At 48.5% G+C, this 19,867-nt stretch overlaps 1 protein-coding gene across 2 annotated transcripts in view; it reads right to left on the bottom strand.

Annotated features, from left to right (window-relative positions):
• Positions 1–19,867, bottom strand: part of RASAL1 (RAS protein activator like 1) — a 74,411-nt gene that overhangs the window by 12,849 nt on the left and 41,695 nt on the right. For both annotated transcript variants that reach the window (XM_083589999.1, XM_083590000.1), the window contains exons 12-20: positions 19,653–19,765; positions 15,633–15,825; positions 14,323–14,460; positions 12,976–13,120; positions 11,283–11,458; positions 8,559–8,696; positions 6,108–6,243; positions 4,348–4,468; positions 19–83 (exon numbers count right to left, since the gene is read on the bottom strand). In XM_083589999.1, the coding sequence (XP_083446125.1) occupies positions 19–83; positions 4,348–4,468; positions 6,108–6,243; positions 8,559–8,696; positions 11,283–11,458; positions 12,976–13,120; positions 14,323–14,460; positions 15,633–15,825; positions 19,653–19,765 (1,225 nt within the window). The remainder of the gene's footprint in view (positions 1–18; positions 84–4,347; positions 4,469–6,107; positions 6,244–8,558; positions 8,697–11,282; positions 11,459–12,975; positions 13,121–14,322; positions 14,461–15,632; positions 15,826–19,652; positions 19,766–19,867) is intronic.

Raw genomic sequence — 19,867 nt, 5'->3', positions numbered from 1 at the left:
AGAGGAATAGAGACCTACCTTTCTGGGCCCCGCTGCTTTGCTCCTGTGTGGCCCCCGTGCTTGAAAACTCCAGGTATTTCTCCCTAGGGAAAGGCAGGAATAATTTGATACAAGGCTGCAAGCTAATTGATCGGCGCAATCAAACTCCAAAGGCTGCAACCCAATTCACTACAAGCAGGGAGGCTTCTTCAGCCAGAGGGCCATATTCCATTCTGGGCAACCTTCTGAGGGCCACATGCCAGGGGTGGGCAGAGACAGAGGGAAAAGTGGGTGGAGCAATGGATGTAAATTTTACCTGTGTAGAGTAGGCTGGTTTCTATGCACATTCAGATACCCTTATCTATCCCTCCATGCAGGCAACCAAGAGGCTTCATCAGAGTTCAAGGGCACATTCCAGCCAGGCAAAGAACACTCAAGGAGGGTACGAGGCAGGGCTGGTAATGGGTGTGGCCTGTGAGGGGGTGTGGCCTGGTGAAGGGTGTGGCCAAGCATCAGATAAAGAAAAGATGAATTGACTCTTGAGCTCAAGGTTCCCTTGCTTGCTATTTACACTTCCCAGGGAACCAGTATCATGGAAGGCAATGGGGCTGACTTCTGAGTAAACATGCATAGGACTGCATTTTCAATCTTTAAATTGCAGGCTTTGAAAAACAAGCCAACATGCAACAATTCTGCCCCCAAAGAAGCCCCAAGTGTCTATTTATTTAAGCTGATTTATTTAAGTTGATTTTTTGTGTGTGGTATAAATAAGTGAAAAATATATTAAAAATTGGGGGGAGCATGCTAGTTCTGTTTCCACGGGAAATAATAGCTACCAACTCGTAAGAACCACCTTCACTTTAAGGCAAAGGGACAAAGCATTCATACAAAGGAAACCCTTTTTATTTAAAAAGAAAAAATATATATACTCTACTTCTTTACTACAATTTTGCATTGGGAAATGTGCTGAAGGCCCAACCATCAGATCTGGCGGCAGGAAGCCATCCGCTCCGCTCGCTTCTCTAGCAGATCGATGCTATCAATCACGCAGCTCATTCAGATGGGAGCGACGTCACAACAGGCGCAACAATGGGAGAGTGAAGCAGCAATCAAAAGCTCCATCACTCATAGCCCAGAAGGCCCGGGCCTTCCGATTATCCATTACAGTTTTTACTTGAATTGACAAGACAAGTAATTAAACTCGAGAACCAGAGGAAATTGCCGTTCATTCTACAGCCTGCTCATGTTCCTCCCTTAACAGGGTGCGGGATGTTACTTCATGGGGAGAGATGACCACAAGCTTTGCATTGTGCTTTGCAATGCCGAAGGTTGGATCTCTGCCATCTCTTGCTAAAACAGAGATGGGGACATAAGGAGAGACCTCTGGATCAGGCCATTGGCCCATCTGGTCCAGCATGCACCAATAGCGGTTTAGCCATGCTCAGCGTTTTCTGGGGGGGTGGGGTACGCAGGGGTACGCATACCCCTAAATATTTTGTGAATCTTTGTACTTTTGTCCATTTACTGTACAGTGGTACCTTGGTTCTCAAACTTAATCCGTTCTGAAAGCCCGTTCCAAAACCAAAGCGTTCCAAAACCAAGGCACGTTTTCCCATAGGAAGTAATGCAAAATGGATTAATCCATACCGGACTTTAAAAAACAACCCTTAAAGCAGTAATTTAACATGAATTTTACTATCTAACAAGGCCACTGATCCATAAAATGAAAGCAAACAACAGTGTACTGCAGTCACACAATCAATCCGTAGCTGAACTGGGTTCCACACAGTCACAAAAACAAAACAAAAGCCGCAAAAACAAGAACGCAAAATAAATAGCAAAAACAGACAGACCTCAGCGTAACACTCAAAATGGAAGTGTGGCCCTCAAAACGGAGCACTTTCGGCTTCCGAAAAATGTTCGCAAACTGGAACACTTACTTCTGGGTTTGCAGTGTTTGGGTTCCAAGTGTTTGAGTGCCAAGGCATTTGAGAACCAAGGTACCACTGTATTTATTTCCCCCAATTTGAACTATAAAATGGTCGTTTTCTTGAGACAAAATGAGAGTACCCCTAAACATTTTTTAAAGAAAAAAAGCACTGGCAATGCTGGCCACTGGCAAAGCTTGTCTGTGGACAAATGCCAGCTCCCTCGTCCTGAGCGGCATACTCCATAGTCGCCTTTGACTGGACTTCACCGTCCAGGGGTCCTTTACTTCTACCTCTCAGCGTAGCCAACCAGATGCCCCAGTGAAAAGCCCACCAGCAGGGCTTGAGCACAAGAGTCCTCTCCCCTCCTAGGGCGTCCAGTGTATTGTGTGGCTGCTACCCTTAGCTGGATGTCCCAGGCGTTTGGCATGGATTATGACGAATTTTCTGTTTCTTTCTCAATAGGTTATTGTATGTATGGCATTTACTGTAATGTATTCCCACCACCACCACCCCAATTTTATGCCATGCTCTTACAATTTATAAAGTCACTTAAAGATTCCTAAAAGGTAAAGGTAAAGGGACCCCTTACCATTAGGTCCAGTCGCAAACGACTCTGGGGTTGCGGCGCTCATCTCGCTTTATTGGCCGAGGGAGCCGGCGTACAGCTTCTGGGTCGTGTGGCCAGCATGACTAAGCCACTTCTGGCGAACCAGAGCTGCGCAGAGAAATGCCGTTTCCCTTCCCGCCGGAGCGGTACCTATTTATCTACTTGCACTTGACATGCTTTTGAACTGCTAGGTTGGCAGGAGCAGGGACCGCGCAATGGGAGCAAACCCCATCACGGGGATTCGAACCGCCAACCTACTGATCTGCAAGCCCTAGGCTCTGTGGTTTAACGCACAGCGCAACCCGCGTCTTAATATATTAATAAATTAACACTAGCAATTTCAGTCCGAGAAATCCAGAACTATTGAAACTGGCAGGCTGACACAGCCCTAGCCAAGGTTAGTCCAGGATCAGATCTCGTGCACTAAAGCCAACAGTAAGCGAATAAATCTTGAACCATTTGGTGGTCAAATACTGAGCCATCTCTTGGCTCCCTGACATTTTTAACTGGAGCTGCTTTGGGTTGAATTTGGAACCTTCTTAGTACAAAGAATGTGCTTTGCTATTGTGCAGTGATGTTTTCCTCAGGCTTGAGGCCCCCTAGGTGGTCTGTGATGAGATCTTGACCTTTTGATTTTTGAAAGCCAAATTGCCCCATCTTCCTCTTAGAAAATTGAAGAACGGCTGATGTTGATAGCAGGGGAAATTCCTTAATGAAGAGGTGTCCTCTGGTGGGGACATCTGGTATTGCATGCCTGACTTTGGCTCCCTTAGGGTATATCTGACATGTTTACTGGCACCAGGAAGGCACCTTCATAGAATCATAGAATTGTAGAGTTAGAAGGGACCCTGAGGATCATCTAGTCCAACCCCCTGCAATGCAGGAATATGCAGCTGTCCCACACAGGGATAGAACCTGCAACCTTGGCGTTATTTGCACCACGGTCTAACCAACTAAGCTATCCTCTTACGTCACCCCTACTTGGTTTGTGGGCTCTTTGAGTTGTAGATGCATTCAAATTAATGGTTAAAAGGTAAAGGGACCCCTGACCGTCAGGTCCAGTCACTGACGAATGGGGTTGCAGCGCTCATCTCGCTTTACTGGCCGAGGGAGCCGGCGTACAGCTTCCGTGTCATGTGGCCAGCATGACTAAGCCGCTTCTGGCGAACCAGAGCAGCGCACGGAAACGCCGTTTACCTTCCCGCTGGAGCAGTACCTATTTATCTATTTGCACTTCATGCTTTCAAACTGCTAGGTTGGCAGGAGCAGGGACCGAGAAACAGGAGCTCACCCCGTCGCGGGGATTCGAACCGCCAACCTTCTGATCAGCAAGTCCTAGGCTCTGTGGTTTAACCCACAGCGCCACCCGTGTCCCAAATTAATGGTTAGAGCATGGCAATTTAAGGAGGCTTCCTGTTTTGACTTCTGGTATAGTTTAGTCAGTAGAGAATTGAGATTCTTCAATCTCAGAGTCGTGGGTTCAAATCCCACGTTGGGCAAAAGCTCGCTGCATTGCAGGGGGCTGGACTAGATGGCCCTTGTGGTCCCTTCCAACTCTGCAATTCTATTATTCTAAGGCTTTCTTCGTACGCAGGATTTCCTGCAACGGCAAAGGGTTAGACCAGATGTCCTTTGAGGGACCCCCTAACTGTATGATCTCATGATAAATAGCTGACACCACAAAGAGTAGACTTTTGGTTGCGTGTCCTTTTCTCTTCGCCGCACCCATTAACTCCAATGGGTCTACTCCGAGGAGAGCTAGCCCTATGCCTCCAACATGACCACCACTACCACTGCCACCAGCATGACGGTGCATCGCCTTGCACACACCTGAGCTTGTCTCTGCCCAAGAGAAGCTGCCGGTACACCATCTGCGCCTCTGTGTCTGGGTCCAGTGGGTCGCTCCAGTCGCCGAGGGTCACCGCCGAGTGCGTGCGGCTGCAGCCCCGAACTGTAACCAAACCACAACCCATGAGGGAAGCCATGAGTGGCTGCACAGTGCAGGGCCTGATCTGGATTTGGGCAACTCACTTGTCCCAAAAGGATCTTGTTGCGGGGGGGCGGGAATCCTTTAAAGTAAGGCGGGATCTGCCAAAATACTGGTGACCCGGCCTCTGCTCAAGGGTGCTGAATACCTAACACCAGGCCTGGAAGTGGATGTGCTCATTGGGCAGATGCCAGGGAGCCCAACAGTAGGGGGCGTCAGAGCGAGTGAGAGGTTGGAAAATAATAGTAATACGGTAAATTATAAAATTTTATTTTTATCCCGCCCTCCCCAGCTGAAGCCGGGCTCAGAGCGGCTAACAACAATAAAAGTAAAACAGCATTCTAAAATCAATTCATTCTAAAATCAACTCAAAATCAAATTAATGCAACCATTGGGCTAGAGTTCTATGAGGATTACTGTTATGTACTGAGTTGAATAGGATCCAAACTGCAGCAGTCTGATTGGTCCTAGAACAATAGGATCATGCTCTTTACTGTAATCCAATCAGGTTGTGGATTCACTTCTATCTGGAGCATGATTGGGTGGTTCCTGCCAACCAATCATACTGCTGTATTGTTCTAGGACCAATCAGACTGCTGCCTTTTGGATCCTATTGTTCTAGGACCAATCAGACTGCTGCAGTTTGGATCCTATTCAACTCAGTACATAACAATTACCAAAGGAGGGAGTCAGGCTGTGCCTTGGCCAAAGGCCTGGTGGAACAGCTCTGTCTTGCAGACCCTATAGAAAGAGGCCAAGTCCCGCAGGGCCCTAGTCTCTTGTGGCAGAGCGTTCGACCAGATCGGGGCCACAGCCGAAAAAGCCCTGGCTCTGGTTGAGGCCAGCCTAACCTCCCTGTAGCCCGGGACCTCCAAGATGTTTTTGTTTGAAGACCATAAGGTCCTCAGTGGGCCATTCCAGGAGAGGCGGTCCCGATTCTAGTTTTAAACCCAACCTCCTCCTGCTGAGTATCACAAGGGGCAGCACTTAGAATGAGCTGACAGCACCCCCCCTCCCTGGGCTGGTTGTACAGAAGAGGGGCAGGCAAGTGGGAGCTGGCCGATGGCAGCCTAGGCTGGTGGGGCAGGGCCTTTGCCCTAACTGTCCACGCCTTCAAAGAAAGCAGGTCAGGCGACAACCTCGAGAAGTGGGGTGGGAGGTGGTGAGGGAGAGGGGACAACTCCTAGGGAGGGAGGCTTCATCCCAATTGCACAGCAAGCAAAGCTTGGTTGAAATTCAGATTTTAAAAACCACAACCACACCCTGAGAGCCAGCGTGGTGTAGTGGTTAAGAGCGGTAGACTCATAATCCGGTGAACCGGGTTCGATTCCCTGCTCTTCCCATGCAGCTGCTGGGTGACCTTGGGCCAGTCACACTTCTCTGAAGTCTCTCAACCCCACTCACCTCACAGAGTGTTTGTTGTGGGGGAGGAAGGGAAAGGAGAAGGTTAGCCGCTTTGAGACTCCTTAGGGTAGTGATAAAGCGGGATATCAAATTCAAACTCTTCTAATTTCATAAAGAGGGCAGCTCTGCGTTTGCCTCACTAAGGTGCCTTTGATGCCCCTACGCCTGCATATGTGAGCATGGGTGTGACCTAAGTTACCTGCACGGTCGGTCTGTAAACAGCAGGTCCAGCGGCTGCCACGGAAGGCACCCGGGTGGCAAAAGGGCAGCAGGCACTCGTTGGAGACCATCACTTTCCGGATAGCTGAGAGCCACTGGTTGAGCTCGTTGACGTTCTGCCGGAGAAAAGAGAGCAGCGGTCAGTAGGTGGCGCCATTTCCCCTCACTCATTTATTTGCCACTGGTACAGTGATACCTGGGGTTAAGTACTTCATTCATTCCGGAGGTCCGTTCTTAACCTGAAACTGTTCTTAACCTGAGGTACCACTTTAACTAATGGGGCCTCCCGCTGCCACCGCGCGATTTCTGTTCTTATCCTGAAGCAAAGTTCTTAACCCGAGGTACTATTTCTGGGTTAGCGGAATCCGTAACCTGAAGCGCCTGTAACCTGAAGCATACGTAACCCAAGGTACCACTGTATTCTTGATTGCATTTCCGGGTAAGGGCTGTAGCTCAGTGGCAGAGTGACTGCCTGGCCCCAGGTTCAGTCCCCAACAGCACCTCTCTGTGGGGTTGGGTATGTCCCCCGCAGAGTCAGTGTAGATAATATGCAGCTAGATGGACCAAGGGTCTAGAGCTCAATATAAGGAAGTCTTCTCTGATAAGGGAAGGTCTCGGTGGTTAGCCAACGTGTTTTCCATGCAGAAGGTCCCAGATTCAGTCCCCAGCAACTCCAGGTAGAAGCCTGCTTGGAAACCCAGAGAGCCACTGCCAGTCAGTGCAGGTAACACAGAATTAGATGGACTTGGGATGAGGCAGCTTTCTAGGGCTTCGTGTTTCTATGTTCAAACATGCCTGGCAGCAGCGCCGAGGCTGCCATGGGTATCCCAGTGCCCACTGAGGCTGCTGGCGCTGTTCACAGTCACATCCTTTGTCACAAGCTTTGTCAGCAAGGACAAAATGGGGCCTGTAATGAAATTTAACAGAGAAGGATCATAGCGCCGTGCTATAACATCTGCTTCACAAGTGGAAGGTTCCTGGCTGATACCCTGGTGAGCTGCTGCCAGCCAGTATCAGCGATAGTAATAATAACCATAATTTTATTATTTGTACCCTGCCCATCTGAACTGGGTTGCCCCAGCCACTCCTGAGCTGGATGGACTACTGGTCTGACTTTCAATTTTTATATTTTAGAAGCTTATACTTCACCTTCCCTGCTCCCCAAAATGCTTACAAAAACCAATGTGTTGCAGCAGTTAGTGTTTGTCTAGGGCAGGCATCCCCAAACTTGGCCCTCCAGATGTTTTGGGACTACAACTCCCATCATCCCTAGCTAACAGGACCAGTGGTCAGGGATGATGGGAATCGTAGTCCCAAAACATCTGGAGGGCCGAGTTTGGGGATGCCTGGTCTAGGGCTTGGGATTCCAGGGTTCGAATCCCTACTGGCCTATGGAGCTCACTGGGTGACCTTGGGCCAGTCACTGACTCTCAGCCTAGCCAACCTCACAGGGTTGTTGTGGGGATTAAATGGGGAAGCGAGAGCCGTGTGTGCAGTACCTCGAGATCCTTGCAGTAAAAAAAGGTGATGTACAAATGCAATCAGTTAATCTGTACAGAATAAACTATAGGAAAACATAGATATCAACAAACTCCTAACGCAAGAATTTTAAGTTCACAGCAGGTCAAGATGCGCAATGAAAACTCCAACAGTTTTATTCGCCACTCCTCCTTCGTTAGTAATTCTTCCTGTTTCCATTGTTGGGCTAGTTAATACTCTCGCTGCTATAGTTGCATAGAAAAACAGATTTTTGTCCTGTCTATTAATTTCGGTACCTACAACGCCAAGTAAAAATGCTTCTGGATGGAGTATGCAGAACTGGCAAAGTTGACTGGGAGAATCCAGAGCCAGAAAGACCAGGACTTCCTTAAGGATTGGAAGAAATATATGACTTATTTGAAAGACAATTGCATTAATATAATATCGCTTGTAGGTTTACAAGAAGTTTCGTAAGGAGGACTATATTGTAAAATGATTTAGGAAGGAAATAATTAGGAAATGAAGTTTAAAAGCATTAATTATAATAATAAAATTCATAATCAGATAGCAAATTTGCAAATCACTAGACAGGATTGATGGAAGTCTCAGGCTATAATAGCCAAAATGAGGATGATGTGATGTGAAGTGAAGTTTTGTTTGGAAAACATATGCAAAAATTAATAATAATTTTTTTGGGGGGGGGAAAGATGAGCAATGAAAAGGGAATTGCTAAAGAAAAAGAGCAGCCATCACATTCTCAAAGCCAGATTAACGATGGTCGCATCCACATCCTACATTGCACTGGATGTACATATATAGTAACAATCCCCTAATGCAAGAATCGTAAGTTCATAGCAGGCCAAGAGGAGCGATGCAAAGGGAATTCCTAAAGAAAAAGAGCAGCCATCACATTCTCAAAGCCAGATTAACGATGGTCGCATTCACATCCTACCTTGCACTGGATGTACATGGTAGACAGCTGCCCTCCATTTTCCCGCGTTGTGATCTGCATCATGTGCGACTGCTGGAAGGCATTCTCATCCACACGCTCCACAGCGCAGATCTGCTGGACGGGGATGGATGTCCGAACCTGGCCATGGGGGAAGAAACCCAACACACCGCCCTGTTCATCAAGGGGGAAACACAGCTCTCGATTCTCCAGCCCTTCCTCAGGAAGCATTTTGCCAATTTATGGGCACCACCCCAGCCGACATGGTGAACTGAAAAAGAGCCTTCTGGATCAGGCTAATGGCCCATCTGATTCAGCATCCTGCCCTCACAATGGCCAGCCTGTGGGAAACCAGCAAGCAGGATTGGAGCACAAGAGCCCTCTCCCCTCCTGTGGTTTCCAGCAGCTGTTATTCGGAAGTATTATTTCCTCTGACCACTGGGCCAGAGCATAACCATCATGGCCACCGATAGCCTTCTCCTCCATGAATTTGTCGCATCCGCTTTTAAAACCAGCTAGGGTTGGTGGCAATCCCTGCCTCCTGTGGCAGCGAGTTCCACAGTTCAACTGTGGCTGAAGAAGTCCTTTCTTTGCCCTGTCCTGGATCTCCTGGGACACTGAATGTCTGCGATTTCCAGTTGTTATGAGAGAGGGAGAAGAACTTTTCTCTTTCTCCACTTTCTCCACCCAATGCATCATTTTACCAGCCTCTACCAGGTCGCCTTAACAAAAATGCAAAATTTAACCAACCCTTCCCAAAAACGCTTAGGTGCAAAGCAGAGTTTGAAGTGGACTTGCATACTCTTGACAAAACTTACCGTGTCTAGTGTTACGATTGAGCCAACTCTTAATACTGACCACATTTCGCTCCAAATACAGGATTTTAAAACGGCTCTTTCCTTACAATGCTATCTGTGATCTTTGGCGGGGAGCCAGGAGCACTTTCTGCTACCTGAAATTGCTCCTGGAAGTCCTTTGAAGGAACCCGGCCTTTCAGAACAGCTGAGGTCCTCTCAGCAGACTGTGAGTTTAACTCCCGTGGCAGTTGAAAGAGGCTTGAGACCAGCTCACAACTCATTGTACCTTTCAACATTTCTCCAATGAAAATAGAGACAGCCTAAGGAAAAGTGGGACATTCTGGGATCAAATCAGAAACCGGGACAGCTTCTGCAAATTCTGTTCCTGGAAAATAGGGACACTTAGAAGGGTCTGCATTTTAAGGAATGTGTTCCAGGTAGTCATAGAATCATAGAATCATAGAGTTGGAAGAGACCACAAGGGCCATCGAGTCCAACCCCCTGCCAAGCAGGAAACACCATCAGAGCACTCCTGACATATGGTTGTCAAGCCTCTGCTTAAAGACCTCCAAAGAAGGAGACTCCACCACACTCCTTGGCAGCAAATTCCACTGTCGAACAGCTCTTACTGTCAGGAAGTTCTTCCTAATGTTTAGGTGGAAACTTCTTTCTTGTAGTTTGGATCCATTGCTCCGTGTCCGCTTCTCTGGAGCAGCAGAAAACAACCTTTCTCCCTCCTCTATGTGACATCCTTTTATATATTTGAACATGGCTATCATATCACCCCTTAATCTCCTCTTCTCCAGGCTAAACATGCCCAGCTCCCTTAGCCGTTCCTCATAAGGCATCATTTCCAGGCCTTTGACCATTTTGGTTGCCCTCCTCTGGACACGTTCCAGTTTGTCAGTGTCCTTCTTGAACTGTGGTGCCCAGAACTGGACACAGTACTCCAGGTGAGGTCTGACCAGAGCAGAATACAGTGGCACTATTACTTCCCTTGATCTAGATGCTATACTCCTATTGATGCAGCCCAGAATTGCATTGGCTTTTTTAGCTGCCGCGTCACACTGTTGGCTCATGTCAAGTTTGTGGTCAACCAAGTGATGGGGCTCTTTGGATCCGAAGCCCAATTTCAGCTCTCTAGGCATTTCTGTCAGGCAACACCCCTTATCCACAAGCCACACCCCTCACTGGCCCTTATTTACACCCCCTTCGAGTGCTTTCGCCTGGGTGGGAAGTGTCCTTAAACTCTGTTCGTACCTCTTGCTTGCCTGGGCAGAGAACAGTGTCTGTGTAGAAGAACTAGACCACTGTACAAAAACAAACATGACCTCATTGCTCCACCTACTTTTGCCTTTGGTCCCCCACACTTTGGAATGTGGCCCTTGGGATGTTGCCTGGAAGGCAATGCGGCCCCTGGCTGGAAAATGTTTGTCACTCCTGGCCCAGGCGCAGCTCCTAAGAGGTCCTGAGAAGCAACGCCTCCTTGGGCAAAAGCTGTCTATTACGTATTCTGTGGTTTGTGTTTGCCTGAGCCTGGACTAAGGATTCTGAGCCCCTGTGTTCTGATTCGACACATGATATCCAATCACAGAACATTTCAGGATTTGGGCCTCTGCCATTGGCCCTTAAACTCTGAGCCATGATTCGCAGCTTGGAAGTTTAGACAGCCAATCATGTTGGGAGTGGGAGTGGCCCAGGCTTTCAGAAATGTATATAAGCGGTTGCTTTGCTCCTGTTTCCCAGTTATGTAGTTCAATAAAGGTTCTTGCTGTTATCACTGCGTCTTGCCTCGTGAACCTGCACTTCACTGCCCTCTGACTGTTTGCTTTGTTGTAGATAAGACATGCCTTTGAACAGCCTTCAACCCTGAGTTTTTGCGCTCCCCTTGCATCCTCCGCCCTCTGCCCCCCCGGGTAAAGGTGCCCACCTGCCACTCGGGAGATTTGGAATACGAAAGGCTCTCGTTGCTCAGCCAGAAGTAGCGTTTTTTGAAGGTGAACCGTGAGACCAAGTGGAGGCCCTCAGCCTTGCGCTTGTTGAGGTAGCCCTCCTTGATGGTGGCTGAGGGATGGAAGAGCGTCCATGGCTTCTTCTCACTTGCTCCTGGAGAAAAGAAAAGGGGGGGCACGCTGATTTCTCAGATGTTGCAAAAGCCTTGGAACCCTGTGAACACCGCCCCCCCTTTATTGCTTTGGCCAGGGCTAAAAACCACCCCAAGACTCCTATATAGGTAAGGTAAAGGGACCCTTGACCATTAGGTCCAGTCGTGGCCAACTCTGGGGTTGCGGTGCTCATCTTGTTTTATTGGCCAAGGGAGCTGGTGTACAGCTTCCAGGTCATGTGGCCAGCATGACTAAGCCGCTTCTGGCGAACCAGAGCAGCACACAGGAATGCCGTTTACCTTCCCGCTGAAGCGATACCTATTTATCTACTTGCACTTTGACATGCTTTCGAACTGCTAGGTTGGCAGGAGCAGGGACCGAGCAACGGGAGCTCACCCCGTCGCGGGGATTCGAACCTCCGACCTTCTGATCGGCAAGTCCTAGGCTCTGTGGTTTAACCTACAGCATGCATGCAAATTGTACAGGGCTGGCCCTAACATTAGGCACAATGAGGCAGTGGCCTCAGGTGGCAAATGCTGGAGAGGAGTCCCCTGGCTGTAACTCCTGAGCGCCCGATCTAGAGAGTGAAGAAGACACCATTTTCTGTTCCAACTTTACTACTAAGAAGGGACTAGGGGTCCCCAAAGTAACCCGGGAGTCATAGTTTATTAAGGGTGCTTGCCGAGGGTTGTGAGAAGACCCCTCCTCTCCTCACAGAGCTACAATTCGCAGAGTGGTTGAACAATCAATCCCTCTTCCCGAGGAACTCTGGGAATTGTAGCTCTGGGAGGGGAATAGGAGCCTTCTAACAACTCTCGGCACCATCAACAAAATACGGCTCCCAGAATTCTCTGGGGGAAACCACGAGTGTTTAAAGTGGTACCACAGTGCTTTCCATGTACAGTGTGGATTGGGCCTTGGTATTGTGGTCTCTGCAACAATGTGTATCTTGGTATATATTTATTCAGGTGCATGTAATGTTTTGCAAAGTGTGAATTAGGTAAGTTTGCATTTAGTACGTTTCCGAGCACAATTCAAAGGGTGCTGACCTTTAAAGCCCTAAACGGCCTTGGCCCTGTGTACCTGAAGGAGCATCTCCACCCTCATCATTCAGCCCGGACACTGAGGTCCAGCTCCAAGGGCCTTCTGATGGTTCCCTCACCGCGAGAAGCGAGGTTACAGGGAACCAGGCAGAGGGCCTTCTCAGTAGTGGCACCTGCCCTGTGGAACGCCCTCCCATCAGATGTCAAGGAAATAAACAACTATCTGATTTTTAGAAGAGATCTGAAGGCAGCCCTGTTTAGGGAAGTTTTTAATGTTTGATGGCTCATTGTGCTTTTAATTTTGCTGGGAGCTGCCCAGAGTGGCTGGGTATAAATAATAATAATATATTTATTTATTTAACTATTATTATTATTATTAGTAGTAGTAGTAGTAGTAGTAGCAAGCAGAATCCAATTAATTCCCACCCGTACCCTCAGTCCCAGCTTCCTGGAAATGTGGCCCATTAGAGCTCACCGTTCTCGCAGTCCACGTTGATGAGCCAGTCCAGGAACTCCTTGACTTGCCCAATGCTAGACAGGATGAAGGGGTGCAAAGGTTCCATCCACTGCTCCTTGCCGTGACCCAGCTGAAGTCCCAGGTTGCCAATGCTCTGCACTGCCTGCCGGCCGGGAGGGGAGTAGGGAGAGAGAAATAGGCAAAGAGGTGACTCCAGGGGAAGGGAAGGACCAGTTCATAAAAGTCTAGTGGGAAGAGTCTCTAAAGCTTGGCCTGCTGTGCCCTCACAGGAACCGAAATGATCAAAGGGATGAAGTGGCTCCCATGCGAAGAAAGGGCACAGCATTTAGGAATTTTTAGTTTAGAGGAAAAGCAAATATGAAGCGGCATGATAGAGGTTTATAAAATTATGCACGGCATGGAAACAAGCGGTGGTTTTCCCTCCTCTCTCGTAACATCGGAATTCACGGCCATCAAATGGAGCTGAATGTTGGAAGATTCAGAAGAGAGAAAATAAAGTCTTTTCTTCACGCAATACAGTGGTACCTCAGGTTACATACGCTTCAGGTTACAGACTCTGCTAACCTAGAAATAGTGCTTCAGGTGAAGCACTTTGTTTCAGGATAACAGAAATCATGCTCCGGCAGCGCAGCGGCAGCAGGAGGCCCCATTAGCTAAAGTGGTGCTTCAGGTTAAGAACAGCTTCAGGTTAAGAACGGACCTCCGGAACGAATTAAGTACTTAACCCGAGGTACCACTGTACATAGTTAAACAGAGGAACTTGTTCCCACATTAGGCAGTGATGCATACCCTCCAACATTTAACCAATGAAAATAGAAAGTTCTGTCCAACATTTCTCCAATGAAAATAGAGACGTCCTATTCCATACCCTCCAACATTTCTCTGATAAAAAAGAGACATCCCCTCCAACGGTTCTCCAAAGAAAATAGAGATGTCCTATTCCATACCCTCCATCCAATGAAAATAGACATCCCTCCAACATTTCTCCAATGAAAATAGAGACGTCCCCTCCAACAGTTCTCCAATAAAATAGAGATGTCCTATTCCATACTCTCCAACATTTCTCTGATGAAAAAGGGACATCCTAAGGAAAAGTGGGACATTTCAGGATCGAATCAAAAAGCAGGACGGCTTCTGTAAATACAGGACTGTCCCTGGAAAATAGGGACACTTGGAGGGTCTGGTGATGGCTAACAAGCATGATGGACAGAGGCAGCAATGCTTCTGAGTACCAGCTACTGGAATCCCCAGGATGGGAGAAGGCTCTTGTGCTTGGATCCTGCTTGCAGGCTTCCCATTGGGGCATCTGGTTGCCCCCAGTGAGAGCAGGATGCTGACTGTTACCTTGGCCAAGAGCAGGAGGGTCCGGCTGGTCTGGGTGTCTGCATGCTGGTCTCGGAGGTTGAACAACTTGGGGGTCAGGATGGCTGGAGCAAAGAAGCGGAGGAACAGGAACCCACTGATGGCAATGTATTTGGCATCCTGAAAGGAAAACAAAGATGCCCAGCGCGGGTCACATCCAGAAGTCAGGATTGATCACAATTATAAAAAAAAGTTTTCCATTCCCAAACAGCCATTGTTAAAGCACACCACACACCCAAACTAAACTTTGGGTTGCACCCAAGGGTTCCCTGCAAAGAAGGATTTATTGTTGAACTACTCTGAGAATTGGGACGCGGGTGGCACGGTGGGTTAAACCACAGAGCCTAGGACTTGCTGATCAGAAGGTCAGCAATTTGAATCCCCACGACGGGGTGAGCTCCCGTTGCTCGGTCCCTGCTCCTGCCAACCTAGCAGCTCGAAAGCACGTCAAAGTGCAAGTAGATAAATAGGTACCACTCCAGTGGGAAGGTAAACGGCGTTTCCGTGCGCTGCTCTGGTTCGCCAGAAGCGGCTTAGTCATGCTGACCACATGACCCGGAAGCTGTATGCCGGCTCCCTTGGCCAATAAAGCGAGATGAGCGCCACAACCCCAGAGTCTTTCACGACTGGACCTAATGGTCAGGGGTCCCTTTACCTTTACCTTTACTCTGAGAATTGTAGCTCTGTGAATGCGGTCTCTTAACAAATCTCAGCACCCTTAACAAACTACAGCTCCCAGAATTCTTTGGGGGAAGCCATAACTGTTTAAAATGGTATCATAGTACATTCGTACCTTGGAAGTCCAACGGAATCCATTCTGGAAGTCCGTTCAACTTCCAAAGCGTTCAACTTCCAAATCACAGCTTCTGGCTGGCTGCAGGAAGCCATGGAAGCCCCGTCAGATGTTTGGCTTTCAAAAAAACATTCAAAAACCGGAACAGTCACTTCCAGGTTTCGATCGTTCAGGAGCCGAAACGTTTGAGAACTAGGCTGTTCAAAAACCAAGGTTCAACTGTGCTTTAAATGTATGGTGTGAATGTGGCCAATGATGTGCTTACAGAAAGCACAAAGGGATTAGTAATCACTTTTCTGAAGGGGCCCTGAGTTGTCTCTGCCTATCGTTGGGTCCAGCGCCACCTACTGTTGACCTCCCTAACTGTTGCTTAACCAACCCCAGCAGAAGCAGCTTGGATCGCAGAACGCCAAATCCCTTGGAAACATGGATGATGAATGACCTCCCCAAGACTTGCTGTTTGGCGGAGGGAGTGGTTATGGGATAGAAAATGTCGCACCTGATTCTCTGCCTCCGGGAAGTGGTCATCCACTCGTTTGTGCAGCTGTTTGAAAGCCACTCGCATGATGGGGGGACACTTTTCCGTAGAGCTTACGATGGATTCCACAATGTCACCCAGGTATCCTGTCAGCACCTCCAGGCTGCTTTCTCGGATCTGGGCCTCGGACAGGGAGCTTTTGAAAGAGATCCGCCTAAGAGAAATGGAAAATGCGGGGTGGGGATGGGTGGGCGACTTGCACGAGAGACCCTTGACCCACCAACACATAACTCAACCACCACACAGTGCTGCCCCCTGCTGATTGTTACAAGCTCCTGACACAGAGAAGATACTGAAACTGAGCTCAGTTACTCACTGGAGCAGCTCTTTGGTATGTGTATGTCTTGTGAATTTGACAAGAGATTAGACTACCTGCTGCAATCACCCACAGAGATGTTTGCAGAGTAAGAAAATACCAGCTCCATCTGGTTCACCAGCCATGGCTGTCCCTGGACTTGCCACTGTAAGTTCATGCATTGTTAACCTCAAGGCCGAGTTATTGTAATGCACTGTATATGGTCCCTTACTCTACTTGTTTTAACCCACTGCAAACCCCTCTCAGGAAGCTGGGTTCCACCCAAACTTCCCTGCTTTTCAACAGACAGACCCTCAGCAAATCCACTTCAAGCATCCCTGCCAATGTCACACTCTGGCAGCATCCCGGAGATGGTGTTGCCTAGCAACCTGCACAAAGAGCATCTCTCCCAGGAAGGCTTCTATCTCTAGAGCAGCCAGAATCCTTTCCATGAGCCAGCCCCACATCCTCAGTGCTAATGTCCTATTAGCCATTTCAGCAGAAATACCCTCCGTCTGTATGACGCTCTTCTGCAGGCACGGCTGAGGCTGTCGTCCGTCACATAACACAAGCATAGTGTACAAACATGTCAGCTGTTAACACTTGCCACACCACAGCGGCCGTATCACATGATTATCTGTTGTTGTTCTTATCTACATCCCACCTTTTCCCCAGACTGAGACTCAGGCAGCTTACCCAAATGAAGACAGAAGGCTAAAACATGTACAAAAGACAATTGGAAAAAAGTAATTAAACTATAGAATTAAAACAAGATAAAAGCAGATTGATTAAAATGCAGCATACCACCGTTTAAAAGCTCGTTTCTTTTTTAAAAAAAGCAAGCCAGTGATTTCACAAAAGCCTGTTGGAATAAAACAGTCTTCACCTGTTGGCAGAAGGACAGCAAGGAGGGAGCCAGTATGAGTTCTCTAGGGAGGGAGTTCCAAAGTCTGGGAGCAGCCACCGAGAAGGCCCTGTCCTGCATCCCCACCAAGTGTGCCTAGGGGGATGGCAGGACTGAGAGGAGAGCCTTCCCCAAAGATCTCAGAGCCTGGGTAGGTCCGTATGAGGGAATAGTCTTTCGAATAGCTTGGGGGTAGTTTTGTACTTTTCTCAAAAAGCCTTAAACTGTATGAAACACCCATGTATCAACATTTAGAGATGTTAGCGGTGGTATCTACCCTCAGTGATATGGCTAAGTTTAAATATATATGTGTCATCCAGTTCAGAAAGGTCTGCAATGTTAAATGCAGCTAAATTCAGAGAGAAGAATATAAGAAGCGTGAAGTGCAGGTGGGTGCTCACGAGACAATACACAGTAATAACAGCAAGAACCTTTATTGAACTAACAGAACTGGACAACAGGGGCAAAGCAACTGCTTATATACATTTCTGAAGGCCTGGGCCACTCCCACTTCCAACGTGATTGGCTGTCTAAACTTCCAAGCTGTGAATCATAACTTTAAGGTTTAAGTGCCAATGGCAGAGGCCCAAATCCTGAAATGTTCTGTGACTGGATATCATGTGTCGAATCAGAACACAGGAGCTCAGAAGGCTTAGTCCAGACTCAAGCTCAGACCACTGAATACATAACAATTAGACCCTGCTAAGATGTTTATTTCGGTGGACAACATTCTGACAAATTATTGTTGCATGCCACCCCAATCTCTGAGCCGGGCAAGATTCCACAGGTTCCCAACGCTTACCCAGGGTTTGGTTTGCTTGGAATGATGGGCGGTAGAGATTGTGGGTTTTGTGGGATATTAACAATGTGATGCAGTCGCAAAATAGCTATCACAATTCTAGGCTGCATCAACAGAAGTATAGTCTCCAGATCAAGGGAAGCCATAGTCCCACTGTTTTGCCTTGGTCAGATCACACCTGGAATACTGTGTCCAATTCTGGGCACCATGATTTTAGAAGGATGTTGACAAGCTGTAACGTGTGCAGAGGAGGGCGACCAAGATGATCAAGGGCTAGAAACCAAGCCTTATGAGGAACGGTTGAAGGAGCTGGGTATGTTTAGCCTGGAAAAGAGGAGGCTGAGAGGAGATACAATAGCCATCTTCAAATATCTCAAGGGTTATCACATGGAAGAGGGAACAAGCTTGTTTTCTCCTGCTCTGGGCGGTAGGACTCGAACCAATGGCTTCAAGTTCCAAAAAAAGAAGATTCCAGCTAAACATACGGAAAAAAACTTTATGACAGTAAGAGCTGTTTGTCAGTGGAACAGTCTCCCTCGGGAGGTTGTGGACTCTCCTTCCTTGGAGGTTTTTCAGCAGAGGTTGGATGGCCACCTGTCATGGATGTTTTAGCTGAGATCCCTGCATTGCAGGGGGTTGGACTAGATGACCCTTGGGCCCCTTCCAACACTAAGATTCTATATACAACCTGAGCCTATGATGGAAGGGCTCACAGCGTGAACACCCCAGGAAGGCCTTGCTTCTCCCGTAGCCACAGCCTTGCATCCCAGCAGAAATCAGGCATGGCTTTGTCTCTCAGCTGCGCAGCCTGCCTCTAGCTTCTAGCTGTCTCTCACCCACAACTCATTTCTGGCATTTGACCTTCTAACTATAGCTGTCCACCTACAGATTTGAAAATAGGGGACCAGCAGCCTTGAAAATAAGGGATCAGCAGCCAAAATAAGGGGTTTTGCTATTGTAAAGAGTTACATACACTGGTAGGATTGACAGATGCTGTCAATCCAGTATGAGGCGGTTGCAGCGCCAGGGCGGCCGCTGAAGCGCCGCCCTTCTGCGTCCCTCTCCATCCCCTCCTCTTCCTTCTCCCTCAGGCCGCCTCCTCAGCTGCCACCACCGCTACCGCCTCCGGGCTCACGGGCGGCGTGGGCGAGAGTCTCTCTCCCTCCCCCCCCCCTCTTGGGCAGGGAAGGGCCGATGGAACTCCTCACGCCAGAACGACGCCAGCGCACGCGCTCTCACATGGCAGAGGACCCCGAGCCGCTGCTTCCCTCCCAAGCCAGGCGAGCATGAAACCCAGGAAATTTAAGGGACATCATCAGTAAGGGACAGCAGCGGGACACAGCGCTGGGATAAGGGAGTTTCCCGCCAAATAAGGGACGGTTGACAGCTATGCTTCTAACTAACAGCTGGGAGGGGGGCATCCATTTGATTTCTAGCACAGAGCCACTTCCTTTGTTACCTTAACGGCCCATACTTAAGGGACCATCACAGCTAATTCAACCATTGAACCCTTGCTGCATGCAGGAATTAGAAGGGTCTCAGGCATGCAGCCCTAACAGCCCCAACCTCCAACTCACAACATTATTTTTGGAGTCATAAATCATCTGCCAGGCAGGCTCTCTTGCTTCTGTTTTAATTAGCACTGCTGGGTGAGGAAAAAACCGCTACCTGCGAATGACACCCGTCCCGACGCACCACTGTTTTTTAATCATTTTCTCGTCGTGTTTGGCACCCTACCCCCACCCCCATTTCTCAGCAGGCGGCCTTGTCTCTCCTACACTCTTGCTCTGAATGTCACAGTGATGTGCTCTTCTTCCCACTCCTCCTCTCCTCAAACTCTTTCCATTCCAGTTGTCCCTCTCAAGGAATCCTGGAGCTGAGATCTAGTACCTGAGTTCCTTTCCTCCTCCCTCCCAACCGCTTTTCCTTTTCTGTCCTTTGCAAAACACACCTCGGCTCCCTCTTGAGTGCTCTTCCTCTCACCTGGTCCGGCTCGGCTCAATCTTGCAGGGATCCAGCTCCACGTACTTCTTCTCCTCGAAGATTCGGTTGATGATGGCCTTCAGCACCTCGTGGAGGTAAGGCATCCCCACCACCTGACGCATCACAGAGAGTTAGGAAAAGAAGAAGGCGGGGGGATACATTTTCCAAAACACACATCCGGATGGAAAGTAAAAAAATGACTAAAAACATCTCAT

Source organism: Podarcis filfolensis, assembly GCF_964270895.1.
Source record: "Podarcis filfolensis genome assembly, chromosome: 16".
Classification (NCBI taxonomy): domain Eukaryota; kingdom Metazoa; phylum Chordata; class Lepidosauria; order Squamata; family Lacertidae; genus Podarcis; species Podarcis filfolensis.
This window is presented reverse-complemented; position numbering and strand designations above follow the sequence as displayed.